At 45.6% G+C, this 15,289-nt stretch overlaps 2 protein-coding genes across 2 annotated transcripts; both read right to left on the bottom strand.

The window, feature by feature from the left end:
• Nucleotides 1-559: 559 nt before the first annotated feature.
• Nucleotides 560-2,687, bottom strand: LOC136436200 (uncharacterized). The gene has a single exon (XM_066429982.1). The coding sequence runs from the start codon at nucleotides 2,422-2,424 to the stop codon at nucleotides 1,696-1,698; it is 729 nt and encodes a 242-aa protein (XP_066286079.1). The 5' UTR covers nucleotides 2,425-2,687; the 3' UTR covers nucleotides 560-1,695.
• Nucleotides 2,687-7,910, bottom strand: LOC136436199 (uncharacterized). The gene has a single exon (XM_066429981.1). It carries the CDS (start codon nucleotides 5,336-5,338, stop codon nucleotides 4,178-4,180), a length of 1,161 nt encoding a protein of 386 aa, XP_066286078.1. The 5' UTR covers nucleotides 5,339-7,910; the 3' UTR covers nucleotides 2,687-4,177.
• Nucleotides 7,911-15,289: the final 7,379 nt, after the last annotated feature.

Here is a 15,289-nt window from a genome sequence, read left to right on the forward strand (position 1 = left end):
GATGTAAACATGAGAACAAGCCACCGCCGCCGCCTGATCCATCGGTAAGTATCTCTAACTTCTCACGCAGCTAGAACAGTTGGTCAACTTCGTTGTACGATTTGTTTTGTCATGGGATTTTTATAAATATTAGAGCAGCGACGCTTTAATTTCCCCACAAATAGGATGGTAATTTTGCTTATGGCTCTAGCTTATTTATTGGTTGGTCTTGTGTCGCATCTAGATCTCCTTTTCATCATGCATAGATGGTTATTATTGTTATTATGTAATTAGTCGTAGTTTGTGTTTTTATATTGTGAAACCTGAAAAACAGGCTTGCCTGAGTATATTTTCCCTCTATAAATAAAATAAATGAAATAAATGAAATGGAACATTCGATAAGCTAATGAAGCGATAAGCGTGATAAGCGTGATGAAGCGAACTAATTTTTTGTTCGTACATAATTTTCAGCGACTGCTGGCCATTTACCATGTCAGGTTTCCGTGGCAAACTTGTTTTACAATGCAAGGAATCCTTACCGATATCAAGGGAGCATAAGGATAAACGTGGGCAGACACAATTCAGGTTTGGCGGGAACACAGTCATTTATTCCTCAAATGGAATTATAAACAAGTATAAAAACAGATGAGTATAAAGGAAATGATATAAAACAAGGTACAGAATGTATACGATAATTTCGTCTAAATAACAAACGTTCTTTTAGTTAATTTCCGTGGGGTTAACGCAAGACATTAATGATTTGCTAGTCAAGCTCCATTCAAAGTTTACGACATAGGCAAATATAATAAATCATAAACCAAGTTGCGTCCACGGTAAAGATTAGGCATCAAACCACCATACGGCATTGAGTTGGGCATCAACGGGAGTAACTACTCAACGGAATATACAAACCAACTAATGCGAGATAGGGACTTATAAAGTTGGCCATCAACGGGAGTAACAATCGAAACGGGTAACAATTAACAATATATTAAGAGTTGGCCATTAACAGGAGTTACGGCTCAACAGAGTAACAAGTAACAATATAATAATGAACATAAAGTAACTAGTGCTGGGATACGGATATATAAGGTTGGTCGATAGCAGGAGTACCAATTCAACGGAGTAGCAAGTATCGATATAACATAGAGCTGCTCAAGCAGGAGTAGCATCTCAACGAGATAACAAGTAACAATATAATATCCATCATAAACTACTGTGGGATACGGGCGTACAAAAGGATCTGCACTAAGGCCTGCACATGGTGCTTCCTTACACCATATCGTGTACACAGTAGAAAACATAAACTATGACTGAGGCGTGTACATAGCGCCTCCTAACACCATATCGTTTACACAGTAGAAAACATAAACTATGACTAAGGCGTGTACATAGCGCCTCCTAACACCATATCGTTTACACAGTAAAAGGCATAAACTACGAACTAAGGCGTGTACATAGCGCTTCCTTACCACATGCCGTTTATACAGTAGAAAATAAAAACTGTTAACTAAGGCGTGTACATAGCGCTTCCTTACACCATGTCGTTTACACAGTAGGAAATATAAACTATAAACTAAGCCGTGTACATAGCGCTTCCTTACACCATGTCGTTTACACACTGGAAAACATTAACTAAGGCGTGTACATGGCGCCTCCTAGCACTATTATGTTTACACAGTAAAAAACTTAAAGTTAAAACTATCCTATGCTGCGCTATGGTCGTATGTATGACCGAAATGCATCTGAGGACCACCTCCCTAGCGCTCTAAGTTGTTTGTCAGGAACGCCGCTAAGGGCCGCATGAGTGGCGGCCCCAATACGGAATGAGTGGGCCGTGAATTCACGGGGGTCCAGTTCGACGTGTTTGACACATTTGCGTAGTGTGTGTGAGAAGAGATCGCTAGAAACTGGGCGGCCATCACTACGGAGGAAAAGGCAACCTGCGCGATTCCCCCGTATTGTGAGGTACGATTTCAGGCTGGCTACTGGGCAATACGAACTGCCGGTGTTTGGGGATATCGAGATAGTTGCAGGGCGGCTAGGGTTACCGTGCTTATAGGTGCGAAAGGTGACTAGTATGGAGTGGGGGTGTGAGGCCTGACTGTTGATATCCGAGAGCTGTAATGTGTGGTTGGCCGCGCCAGTGACCGTGACTTCCCCTATACGTGATAGTGAGTGGTAGCTGAATAGGAATAGAGCTTTGAATAGCTGTCGGTCGTAAGCGTGGCTGGTGACTGAAGGTATGGCGTCAAGAAGGGCTTTGAGAATAGAGGGAGTGATTGGTCTCCTTCCGTCCGGAGTTTGAGACTTGCGAGAAGCACGTACGAGTTTTTGAATGATGAATGATTGAGTTGGGTCAGGAAAATTTAGCAGCTTATGGACGAAGGCAACAGCGGATAGTTTAGGTGGGATAGACGAAGCCGCATAGCCTTTGTTATGCATGTATGCGACAAACTGAGATACAAGGTCTGGTGGGACTGGGAGGGTGGTCAGATCTTGACCGTGAATTTCCAGGGTGAATTGGCGGAATAACTGCCACGCCTGACGGTAGGCACGAAAGGTGGACGGGGCAATTGACGAGGTGAGTAAGTCTGTCACAGTTTGATTAAGGCTGTCGGCTGCAGGGGTAGTGGTACTGGCGTTGGGTGGGGGTCCATATGGGGGTAGGCCTGTCGGAAACGGGATACCTGTAATCGAGACAGAGTGTCAGCCATGTCATTTTGTGAGCCAGGCACATGCGTCGCCCGACACATGATGTTATGTCGTAAAGAGACCAATACGAATCGGCGAACGAGTGGCATGATTAAAGGGTTCTTAGATGTTTGATGGTTAATAATATAAACCAGTGCTGCGTTATCCGTATGTAGGAGAATGCTTCGGTTTGACCATTGCTGACCCCACATGTGGAGAGCGACTACGATAGGGTAGAATTCTAAGATAGTTATGTTCCGCGAGCGGAGGGAAGGGGGCCAGGGGCCATAGAACCAGGCTGACCCACAGATTCCCCCGTAACCCAGGGACGCGGCCGCATCGGTGAAGAGGTGAAGAGTTGAATTAGAAACGAATGTGTCATCTAAAAAGAAAGACCGGCCGTTAAAGTCGTTCAAGAAGGTGAGCCACAGACGCAAGTCTTGGTGAACTGTCGACGGTAAAGGTATAAGGCTGTTTGGTTTGCGGGATTTTGTTAGATCAATTAGACGGCGTAAGAAAGCGCGTCCCGGGGGTACTACTTGACAAACATGATTAAGGAGACCGATAAGGGATTGAATTTGTTTAAGGCTAGCGCTATGCAGGCTCAGAAAGGAAAAGGATTTGCTCCCGGCATTTGGTTAATTTGTCTGGAGGAAGCCTGGCCTCCATAGCCACGGTATCAAGTTCTATCCCTAAGAAAGACATTGTGGTGTCCGGGGAAAACGTTTTCTCCTCCGCTAGGGGGACACCCACGTCGTGGCACATATTAGAGAATGCAGTTAGGTCGCGGTGGCAACTTGTGAAAGACTTGTTGGCGAAGAGAAAGTCGTCGAGAATATGGGTAGGGAACTTGATGTGTAGTTTATTCCGGGCAATCCATTCGAGGGCAGAACTGAACGATTCGAATATACTACAGCTTATTCTGGAGCCCATTGGTAAACATTTGTCATAATAAAATTCCCCATTCCAGTAGAATCCTAGAAGGTGATGATCGTTGGGGTGAATCGGGATTAAACGGAAAGCCGCTTCGATGTCAGTTTTCGCCAAGAAACAGCCTGGGCCGAGAAACTTAATGTGGCGGATGGCGTTTGTGATGTTCGCATACGTAACAGTCGATAAATCAGGCGGGATACCGTCATTGACGGAATTGTTGGGAGGATAAGAAAGGTCGTGTATGAGGCGAAATTTACCGGGGGTCTTTTTGGGGACTGCGTACAATGGGGAGAGAAAGAGATTTGGAAAAGGTGGAGAAGAGAAGGGTCCAGCAACCCGCGTAGACACCAACTCTATCTGCAACTTGTTGTAGATTGGAGTGAAATGGGAATGTTTTGGCTGGGGGGGGAATATTAGGGGGCGGGTTCTAACGCCAAAATATTCTAGTGGGAAACCAAAGGTGAAGCCACTTAAAATGTAGTCTTTGTCTCGTACCGGGTATCCACAAAGATATGTAGAAAGAGAGCGGACATTTACTGGGGTAGGTAGCAGGGCGACCTGAGGTATGGGGTTAGCGTTTACGTGGATTGGCCGATGACGCGTCTTTGCAGAGTGGGGCCTTGTGTGCGCCAGAGCCGCATTTGTAGCAGGAATGCTTGTATAAGCAGTTGTGCTGGAAACACTGGCCGTTTGGTTTGTGGTATTGAAAACAATACCCGGCCGGGATGTTTGGGGTAGTCTTTGGGCTGGGAACAGCGGAGCGAGCAGAGGAGGCTGTTGACGAAGGGGGGGTGGAGCGGGCGGAGGAAGCTGTTGACGAAGGGGCGGGGTACAAGGCGTCTACATACAGTTGAAGGTGAGGAGTGTCCCAGGGGGCGGTGGGGTTCTTCTCTCTGTACTGTCTAAACAGCTCGTCATACCGAAGCCAGTCTGCTTGACGATCGGCTAGTGTACGCACGAGGTGTTGGTAGGCTAAGAGCTGAGGGCTGTGGGAAGGGTGAAGTTGGATGTAAATGTAGTGGAAAATGAGGAATGCAGTTGTCCACTGCTCCAGTGAGAGTGGGTGCCTTTGCTCGGTGGAGCGGTTTGCCAAAGTCAAAGTTGGGGTGAGAGTGTTTGAGAGGGATACAGTGTACTGCGGGGCCGACTGGAAGGCGGGGAGTAGGTTTTTGAAGTAGACGAATTTGTGACGCCAAATCTTGTCTTTAATGTTGTCAGAGATCCCTGTGTCTAAGGGAACGTGGAGGCCGGTGTTGGCGTGGGAGACTGGGTCAAAAGAGAGGGGAGGCACGAGGGGGGAGGTCTCAGAATGCTGTGAATGTGTGGTCTTATCAGATGCATGTGATTCTGTTGTCTTATCGCTATTGATAGTGTTACCTAATATTGACGCTGCTATTGTCTCTGCCGGGGTCCTCGTGGGGGTGTCTATGCCGGTCGGCGGCAGGGTCGGGAGGCCGGAGGCTGTCGTCCCGGGGGCCCGCGGCGGGTTCTGTGTAGATGCTGGTGGTGTCATGATGGAGGCTAAGCTCTGCTGGATTGACTGGGTGACGGATGTGAGCGCGCCCAGCTGCTCCTTGAGGGATGTGATGTCTGCAGACGTGGTTGTAGACGTGGTCGTGGTCGTGGTGGTGCTGCTGGTCGTAGCGTCCTTGTCTGCCCGCGTTTTCCTCGGCCGCTTCGGAGGAGGCACGATGGGCTCAGGTGCTACGCCGGATGATCGAGTGCGTGGCATCGCTAGGGCTCAAGGTGAAAAGAAAAGGTGTGAATAAAATATATCGGTTGCACGGCAGAATGTTTCCGACAGGTAAGCGGATATACATGTCGGGACCGAAAGGGGTAGGTTTCGGATCGACATTCAAAGAACAGCCATGACGCCGCAACCTGCGTTATTGGGATGTTTAGTGGACCCTAGATATGGTTATGGGAAAGTGCACCGGAATTTAGGTGGGTCCTGTCGGTCACCGTGGCAACCGCCAGAAGGATAATGAGAGTAAACAATGTTGCGCCCGTCAGCACGGGAAAATAATTAGCCGCACCACACGACAGGGTATAAAGAAATTCCTTTCGCCCGACAGCACAGTCGTAAAAGAAACAACTGCGCCACACGTCGGGACGAGGGTAGTAAATAAATCCTTTCGCCTGACAGCACAGTCGTAAAAGAAACAACTGCGCCACACGCCAGGACGAAGGGAGTAAGGAAATAACCTTGCACGTCAGTACATTGCATTGGCTAGGTACCACACGACGTAACTAGGTTTAATAAAAATTAAAAAATTAGAAACGGCTATTTCACGCCGGTAGCGGTACGTTGATCAGGACACGATACCACATGGCGTGACATACACAAATAACTGGAAAACGCACTACATGACGTGACGAGGTGCAGTTTTAATGGAATATAAGGTATGTCATCTATTATGGGAACTAGATGGGAGGGTGGGTAAAAACTTCGGAGCGAAAGATTGGCGTGTGCTTTCACAACGAGGTGTGGGCTGAGAATGATTTGGATATAGGTCTGGGGGATGTGGCGGTGTTGAGACCACCAGAGGGTGTTGTTCGTTCCTCGCCACAGGATATGATCCTGACACCCCCGTTTTACAACCCCGGTTTGTCGGCTACTTGGCACAAAGAGATCTCGGGTTTTCACGTGGGAACGGCCTGACCACCCTGCTAGCTAGTCGGTCGGAGTTCCTTTTCTTTCAAAACACGTTTTTACCATGTCAGGTTTCCGTGGCAAACTTGTTTTACAATGCAAGGAATCCTTACCGATATCAAGGGAGCATAAGGATAAACGTGGGCAGACACAATTCAGGTTTGGCGGGAACACAGTCATTTATTCCTCAAATGGAATTATAAACAAGTATAAAAACAGATGAGTATAAAGGAAATGATATAAAACAAGGTACAGAATGTATACGATAATTTCGTCTAAATAACAAACGTTCTTTTAGTTAATTTCCGTGGGGTTAACGCAAGACATTAATGATTTGCTAGTCAAGCTCCATTCAAAGTTTACGACATAGGCAAATATAATAAATCATAAACCAAGTTGCGTCCACGGTAAAGATTAGGCATCAAACCACCATATAGCTCACCAATTGTGAGCAGAAACAAAGGGGCCAAAAGGGCGCGAAATGCGACCAAACATGGAGAGTAGAAAAGCCTACCCGCGAAGAATTCCGCATTTCGAGTATCGGATCCAATTATATTATATCTGAACAACAACATATGCTCGTAAGAAACGTCAAATATTATGAATGGTACGATTCAGGAGGCGGAAGGTGTGGGATAAGTGCTCCCCGTATACTTCTGTAATACTCTAAGTTGCCTAGTTCGCTGAGATGGAGTCCATCTTTGACAAAATAGTTTGGGTTTTTCTGCCAGAGTTTTTTGTGATACCATCTGTGGACCGAAGGTGTCGCGTCGACGAGGGGGCGAAATACTCGGCGGAAATCCTCGATGCGATCATGGAAGTTCGGCATCCCACGTGGCGGTTTCAGTCGCCATAATGGTTCAGCCACTACGACGACGGAGACGGACGGAATGTTGGAGATTCGGCCGGATAGGGCTACTAGGTCATGTGCAATTTTGTCGGGATGCATGTAAGGCCGACAAATGTCGTTGTGAGCCAGTTCGACATATACAATGTCTGGGCGAGTTTCTCTAAGAATAGGGAGGACACTGTTGTAATATTTTGGAATAGAACAGCCCGGAACGCCGTGGAAGTTAATGTCGACATTCGCTAGCCAAAAGTCTGGACTGACAGCCCGTCCGGAGGCCGTGGACGTCCGTCGCTGAATGAAATTGTCAAGTCTAGAGACAAAAGAGTGGCCAGTAATGGCGATACGTTTAGTAGGGGGATCCATTAATGTAAAAGGGGGCAGCTCACCGTGTGTTTGAATCCTTGGGTTGGATTGCAATGGCCGTCTTTGAACGTTGGCTGTTGAAAGTTGGCTGTTGGCTGTCGTCCTGTTGCTCAGCGGGGCCAGGTTCAGCGGGGCCTGGTGTACAGCGGGGCCTGGTGTACGTAGCTCCGGGCGATACCACCGCTGTTGAACGTTGACTGTTGAACGTTGGCTGTTGGCTGTTGTCCTGTTGCTCAGCGGGCCCTGGTTCAGCGGGGCCCGGTGTACAGCGGGGCCTGGAGTACGTAGTTACGGGCAGGACTGTTCAGCGGGACCGCCGGGGCCGGATGGACGGAGCGAAGCAAAGCAAATGTCGGTGCCAAGAGTCCAGATAACAGCGTCTGGGGAGCAGATGTCGGTGCAAAAGTCCGGATAACAGCGTCTGAGGAGCAAATGTCAGTGCCAGAGGAGCGAAAGATTGGCGTGTGCTTTCACAACGAGGTGTGGGCTGAGAATGATTTGGATATAGGTCTGGGGGATGTGGCGGTGTTGAGACCACCAGAGGGTGTTGTTCGTTCCTCGCCACAGGATATGATCCTGACACCCCCGTTTTACAACCCCGGTTTGTCGGCTACTTGGCACAAAGAGATCTCGGGTTTTCACGTGGGAACGGCCTGACCACCCTGCTAGCTAGTCGGTCGGAGTTCCTTTTCTTTCAAAACACGTTTTTCCCGGACGGTTTCTGTCGGGACGCAGCCGCTCTACCGCGGAAGCGAAGGACGGACGCCGGGAAGCCGAGCGCCCCCCGCCGCCGGTAACTACCTTTCTCACTCCGTTCACTTCTCCGTTCCATAAGTACTTTTCAGCTAGCTCACAACGGTTGAGATTTTCCTTGTAGAATCTCTTTGTAAAATATAAATGTTCAAGGCAACGGTAAAATTGTTTACATTTCCAACAATGTTAAACATTATACGACTGGCAGTAAGTTGTCGGGAAATCTTGGAATAACCGTAGAACGATTTTTCGATTAGTCATACATATAGATGTTGAACAATATTTTCTTTGTTTTTAATGTTTGCCAACCAAATCATTTGTGATCTTTCGCCTAATATAATGATTTGAAAAAAATGTTACGTTCAATATCCCGCATGAGAGCTAATAAAAGAGCTGATTATTGATATGTGTTTTTTTCAGCGGGGTGACGCCCAGCCAGTCGGCCAACAACCGGCCAAACCTCCCGACGACTACCAGTGTCGCGGGTTCGACGGGCCCGCTGACTACGGTGGGCGCGGACCAGGGTTTGACGGGGCCCCTGACTACGGTGGGCGGGCACCAGGGCTCGACGAGCCCGCTGACTACGGTTAGACTGTCCGTTACTTTTACAGATAGTTAAGGTTTGCTAGCCTTCGCACAAAATACCTAAGGCCTAGGAAAGTTAATGTTGTTCATCCTTAAAAGAATAAGGTAAGGAGGAATTTTCTTTCTTTTCTAGATATCGGCCGAAGTGATCTAAGAAATACAGTTTAGCGATGCAAAACTGAAATACACCAGGACACTGGTATTTTCAACATAATAATGTAATTTTACAGATGTGCATTGTACAAGCACAAGTTTATTGATAAAATCAACCAAGAAGTACAATGGTTATGTTCTGTTCTGTTCCAAGCCTTAATCTGCTAACAGAGTATAAAACACATGAAGTCTATAGAAAATATGTAATAATAAAAATGTGTTAAATAATGTTTTATTTGCAAATTCATGCCCGTAGGCTAATTGCAAGGGTACAAAGAGTAGAGAGGGTAACAATGGTAACGAGTATCTAACTAACATTTCTACATAGAACATTACTGGGGTGACTTCTTCTTTGCAGACAGTGGCTGATGAAAAATCCCACGTTTTTAATGCTTAGTGATTAATAATCATATTTGCAAGACTACGTGGAATTTCTTTTCTTCAAATTTCATTACTCAGGTGTCATATTGAACATGTTATGTCCCTTGCTATCGGTTGACTCCAAAAAAAGGCTAGAGTCTTTGCTAATATCGGTCGGGTAACCGGTAACACAACATTTTTTATGTACAATTGCAACATTTTTCCTAGGCCCTAACATGTAGACCAGCCAACTGATTCAATGTATTATAGGAATTAACGTTAAGTCAGATATTGGACCATTTATTTCCGATTAGAATCATCTTGAGTTTTTTATTGGTGATTGGTCAAAAAAATTTATTTGAAACGTTAATGATGATTTGTCCAAGTTCTCGTAAAACACCTACCGTCATGGTACTACCAAGTAATGTTTTGTGATTCTTAGGTCTTGTATTTTCTGACCTTGATAATGATTTTCATTATTTGACAGTTTGAATACTTGTTGCTATGATAGGTTGCTACATGGCTAAATATACACTTACATTTCTGATTAACGTTGATGGCGCGCTCACACCAGTGTTTGGTTGTTTATTTGTTTGTTTGGTCAGTTATTTGCTACCCCAGTTTTTATCTTATTTTATTTTTCTAGTTTGTTTATTGCATTTCACAAAATAAACAACACATGATAGAAAACAAGAGAAAGGCAAAGTACAGGAATATAACATAAGCCACGGATCCACTGTGTAGATATAAGTAATATCCATAAGAATGATTATAACAGTATCATTGGCAAATAATTATAAGAAAATCAAGATCAACCAAAGATTACAGAACATTGAAATCAAACAGTTGCCAAATGAAATATGCTACCCCAGTTTACATTGTCATATCATAGACAGATGTCTTTACATGCCAACCTGCCGAAGTCATAAAGAAAACATACAAAAATTACAATAATTCCCATTCATTTTTTCAGGTGAGACAGCCGGCTGGTTGTTCACCCGCCCCGAAAGTGGATGATACTAGAGCGATCTTCGCAGACGCCAGAATCTAAGGAGAAAAGCTTTGTATTTTCTAGTCATTACTTGAATGTTAAAGTATTGAATGTTGAATATCTAACATGTTTAAGGTAGTACCGATGATCGTAACTGTTCTCGCCATCGTAGTTGGGTGTGTAGGTTTAGACTCGGCATGTTTTCCTGGGTGCAAGTATACAAATCAATGGTCAGATTGCGTCCCTTTTCGTAGGTCAGACGGGTTGAGTTTGCAAACACGGGGCACTTGCATCTTATGCACCGTGCAGCTGCAGCAGAACTCCTCCAAGCCAAATTCACTATGCCTAGGGCTTTCCGATAAAAATCACGTGGCGGTTAGGGGGGTCAAGCTTGGGGAGCTCTCAATTCAGAAACTACTGCCCCCTAAGAAGTCTTCAGTAGATATCTTTGATCTTGCTTTGGTGGAATGTGGAATCACAGATGTAGAACAGGGCACTTTGGCCGCGTTTCCTCGATTGAGTTTCTTGCAGCTTGATTCCAACAACTTGACTCACGTCAAGCGAGCCTGGTTTCACAGTTTGAAGCATCCAGAGTTGCTACGCACGCTGTCATTGTCCCAAAATAACATAAGTATCATAGATCCATCATGCTTCCAAAACCTCACTTCCCTATCGACATTGCTACTTGACAATAACTCACTACAAGGCGTTAAGCCATCTTGGTTTCACAATCTGAAATGGTTAGGCCACCTTTCTTTGAGATCAAATTCCATCGACAGCATTCATCCTCAGGCATTTAAGTCACTGACGAGGCTGGACACGCTAGATTTGAGCAGAAATGAGTTGACGTGTCTGTCATGGGAGACTGTGAACGGGCCACAAGAACTAAGATTTCTAGCGGTGAGCGGGAATAGATTGTTTGCTATCCATGATTCTGCTCCTTCGTTAATGCACTGGCGTCTTGAGTATACTTATGCCCCCTTTTCCAGCCAGCGTACGCGTGTTGCAGTTAGGGTTAACCAAGTGCTTTTCTGTATCGCCAAAGGTCCTAAACTGACGCAATATTACGTACACATACACCATTACAACCTAGACCAGTCGGATAGGCCAATGTACACTCTATGTAGAAACTTTGAGTTGGCCGAAGCAAAGCAGATAAAGTATGACCTAACGTTACCATTTGTGGCCCTGGCTCTGTCAGTCAACACAGAATCAGACAAACAAGTTTCAAATACGAACCACCTGTGCACACATGATTGGAAAGATGTCAGAGGCGTAACGGTAGCATTGCGGGGAGACACTACTCTGCAGATTCTTCCCATAGGCGCACACAATTCCAACGAACCCCAAACTGTCGCTGTAGTCGTGTCAGATATCATGGCTGATACTAACAACAGAAGCATGTCGTATGCTGGTGGTCACAGTAGAAACATCAGCACCTTTGGTCATGAAGAAATGATGAATGTGACATGTCATGTCTGGTGGGAGACATACCGACATGTCTTCACCACGCCCATGTCCAGCACTCCCGATGTCTGTACAGAAAAGATGACCCAGGCCACAATTGAACCAAAAACCAAGGTCCCCCCGAATCAGACGACCCCTGTAAACGAAACCTTGACGGTGCGACCGGGAAAAGAGCGACGCGCATACTTTGATGTAGGGATCATCACAGTATTAGCTGTAACGTTAACGCTAATAGTAGTGGTCGAGAATGTAGCACTGCTAGTGGCGTGTATCATCAGAAAGCGGCGCTGTTGTTCGCGGCCGGGCAACCCACCTCCGCCGCCGGCTGTCGTCCCCCTGAATCGCTGGGTACTCGGTGGGGCAGGTGGCCATGCTGTCTCTACCGTAGGCGACCAGCATCCGTACAGCGAAATTCCCGACGACTACTACAGACACCACACCACACGGCCGGGGGTGCAACAGCCTTACTCGGAAATCCCAGATGAGTACTACACCCAGTACTACAACACACGGCCTTGGGTACAGAATCCTTACTGGGTAATCCCAGATGAGTACTACAAGTACGAGAACACACGGCCCCTGTCATACCCCCTGACTCTCCGGGTGCCCGACGAGGATGACGCTGCTAGTTTCTACGCCGCTGCAGCCGAGGTGGTAGCCTGGAATCCCGACCTATTTATAGCTGCCGGGTCTCTTCTCTCCCTCCGCTATTTTGCGGAGGGAGAGAAGAGACCCGGCAGCTATAAATAGGTCGGGATTCCAGGCTACCGAGGTGGCCCTCCCTCCATCGACCCGCCTGGGTGGCAAACATCCATCCTACAGCAGACCCCCTCTTACTAGATCAGTCTCACAGATACATGCACGCCAGAGGAGGACGCACATTAAATCGTACGGCATGCATGTAGCGGGCAGGTACAGGGTCAGAGATATGGCCGCCATTGGTAGATATGGTAGAACACGGGGGGCCCTAGTGTCCACGGCTGGCCTGTATAATAACCCCTCTGCTCAGCGTACCCTGCCTTTATAGCAAGCATACGGCAGACAAACATAAGCCTCTACGAGGCTCCAGAGACTGCTGGAAAGAGTAGAAATTAGCCGAATAGACAGATACCATGCCACAATAGCTAGTCCGCTATAGTAGTACAGTTTGCTTGTAGGACTAACTCCTTTGGCATGTTACCTGTCTAGTTGGCTAATTTCTGCTCTTTCCAGTGGTCTCTGTAGCCTGGTAAAGGCTAGACAAACGTACGGCCTGCAAACGGACGCTCAAGGACACGCTCAAGGACACGCTAAAACTTGTCATACCTACAGGCCCCAAGTCCCCCGTTCTTAAAGAGAATGCCTTTTTAAGTATGGGAAGGTCAACGGTACAGTTTGAGCACCTGTAGCATGGGGTATCTAAGCCGGTAAAGAGGGGTCAGTCCACAAACAGGGTAAATCATCGCCTACAACGTATCTAGGGAGTGTACATTATTTATCTGGAAAGGGTTAGTACCTACTGGTTGGTTATGAGACAACATCCTGTCACACCAAGGGGGAGAGACAAGCAATCTATTCCTGTTCCAGAGACAGTCACAGTCAATATTTTTCACCCTCCAACTTCATGTTGTCAACAACACGCCCTGGCCCTGAATCTAAACCTAAGTAAAGATGCCGCCAAATTTGTGACACCCACCCCACCCAACCTGCCTAATTCCATATGCCTGTATCTAAGGTGCTGTGATTCCACCTCAACTAAGGGAAGACATAGAGCTTGCCAGATTTTTGACCAGCTGCAAATTGTTCTGTAAAGTTCGCGCCGAAGCCGCACCAACATTTGTGACATTCAATGCTTATCAATCTTGCCCCCAGGAAAATAGCCGGGTTTGGTAATTGGTCTTTTGATATAGAAATTGTCATCTTGTGGCTTTAAGTATGTATCAAGAAAATGTATTTCTAGACAATAGGTTCAGACAGTAAAAGCTCATCTGTCAGGTTGTACTGTCAAACACATTCAATTTAGAACTGTGAGTTGTGCATTAGGAAAATCCTCAAGATGAACCATGTAAAACTCAACCCTTTCAGTTTTCAGAACTGACAGTCAGAAATATAACGTAATGTACTACAATGCAGATGGAAAAGAGCTTTGATTCTAAATATACTTATCTAAATTGTACAAAAAGCTCAAGCAAGGTGGCTAGCAAAATGCACTTTTCAATAATAAGGCTGCTACGCTGTAAATCAAGGGCCTTTCCAGAAACAGCCTAGGGAGGGGCCAGAGTAACATTTTGAATGAATAATAATTCGGCTATTATTATGATTATGCATCGATCATAAACAAGCCTACAACAATGGATCATCCCTGTTTCCCAGTGCAATACACCTATTGTACCGGCCTGTCTTTCACTTCCTATTGGCTGTGCAAGGCCCTGAATATTTTGCAAATAATGATGATAATCAAATGATACCTATTTGGCAGTTTTAGACCAGAAATGCCCAGTTGCTTTGTTTACTTCCTGTTCCAAATATCTGAAATCAATCTGGATCACAAGAATGTTAACGTTAGTATTACATAGTTAATCTTGAAGAATGTGTTGTAACGTGCCTCAACAACCGATAAATGTAAAGCGGGTATCTCACAAGACTGCGCCTAATTGCGCTAAATTATGGCGACAACTTTGCAAAATTTCTAGAAACAAAATTGTCGCACACGGAATGTCACATTCTCAGTTTCGGCTCCAAATCAGATACCAGATAACTTTACTGGAAATCACAGTGTTGCCATTGACTTGAAAACCAAAGTACGATGTTAAATTTCAGGCAACGAATTGTGCCACTTTGCATACTTATGCGCAGTCTGGTGAGATACCTGCATAAATATCAATTTCCATCACAGATGTATCATTGGATGTAGTGAAGAGAGCATTCCTGTCGCCAGGGGGCGCAATTGGCTTGTATGACTTGTTTTGTGTCTTACAAATACGGACTGTGAATTTCTCATGACCAGCCCTTTGAGTTGAGTTTGTATCATCATGTTATCATATTTATAACGTTTATTTTACGCACTGCTGATACTGATATTGTTTCTATGTAAAGTTTTCAACCCAGGAACCCAATTCAGCACGTTTAAGTGCTGCAATATACTGAGATTGTACCAACAACAATCAATAACCAACTGTTATTATTACATGTCAGTTGCTCCCTCTGGCGGCGAGGGTGCAGGTTGCAGGACGGCAGATGACGTGAAAAATGAAAGCAATTGAAACCTCTGTGAAACTATTCCATAGACTGACTGAAAACGACATGCTTGTACTGTTGTAGCTGGTGACATGTGAAATGTTAAGTGATGGTAGGAAGTCAATAAACATTGCATTTAGAAATATATCAGGCCACATGTCTTTAATTATGTGTACAAGTGTATGATGGTTGTGAATGAGAGTGTTATAAAATACAGTAGTTTTAACTCATTATGATCAATAGGATGGTAATATGGAAATATTTCATCATGATGATATGTCTAAAATACTAG

The sequence above is a fragment of the Branchiostoma lanceolatum genome, chromosome 6, assembly GCF_035083965.1.
Source record: "Branchiostoma lanceolatum isolate klBraLanc5 chromosome 6, klBraLanc5.hap2, whole genome shotgun sequence".
Lineage (NCBI taxonomy): Eukaryota > Metazoa > Chordata > Leptocardii > Amphioxiformes > Branchiostomatidae > Branchiostoma > Branchiostoma lanceolatum.

Coding starts and splice junctions, on each gene's coding strand:
- LOC136436200 (XM_066429982.1), bottom strand. CDS start 2,424: ATGCATAACAAAGGCTATGCGGCTTCGTCTATCCCACCTAAACTATCC.
- LOC136436199 (XM_066429981.1), bottom strand. CDS start 5,338: ATGCCACGCACTCGATCATCCGGCGTAGCACCTGAGCCCATCGTGCCT.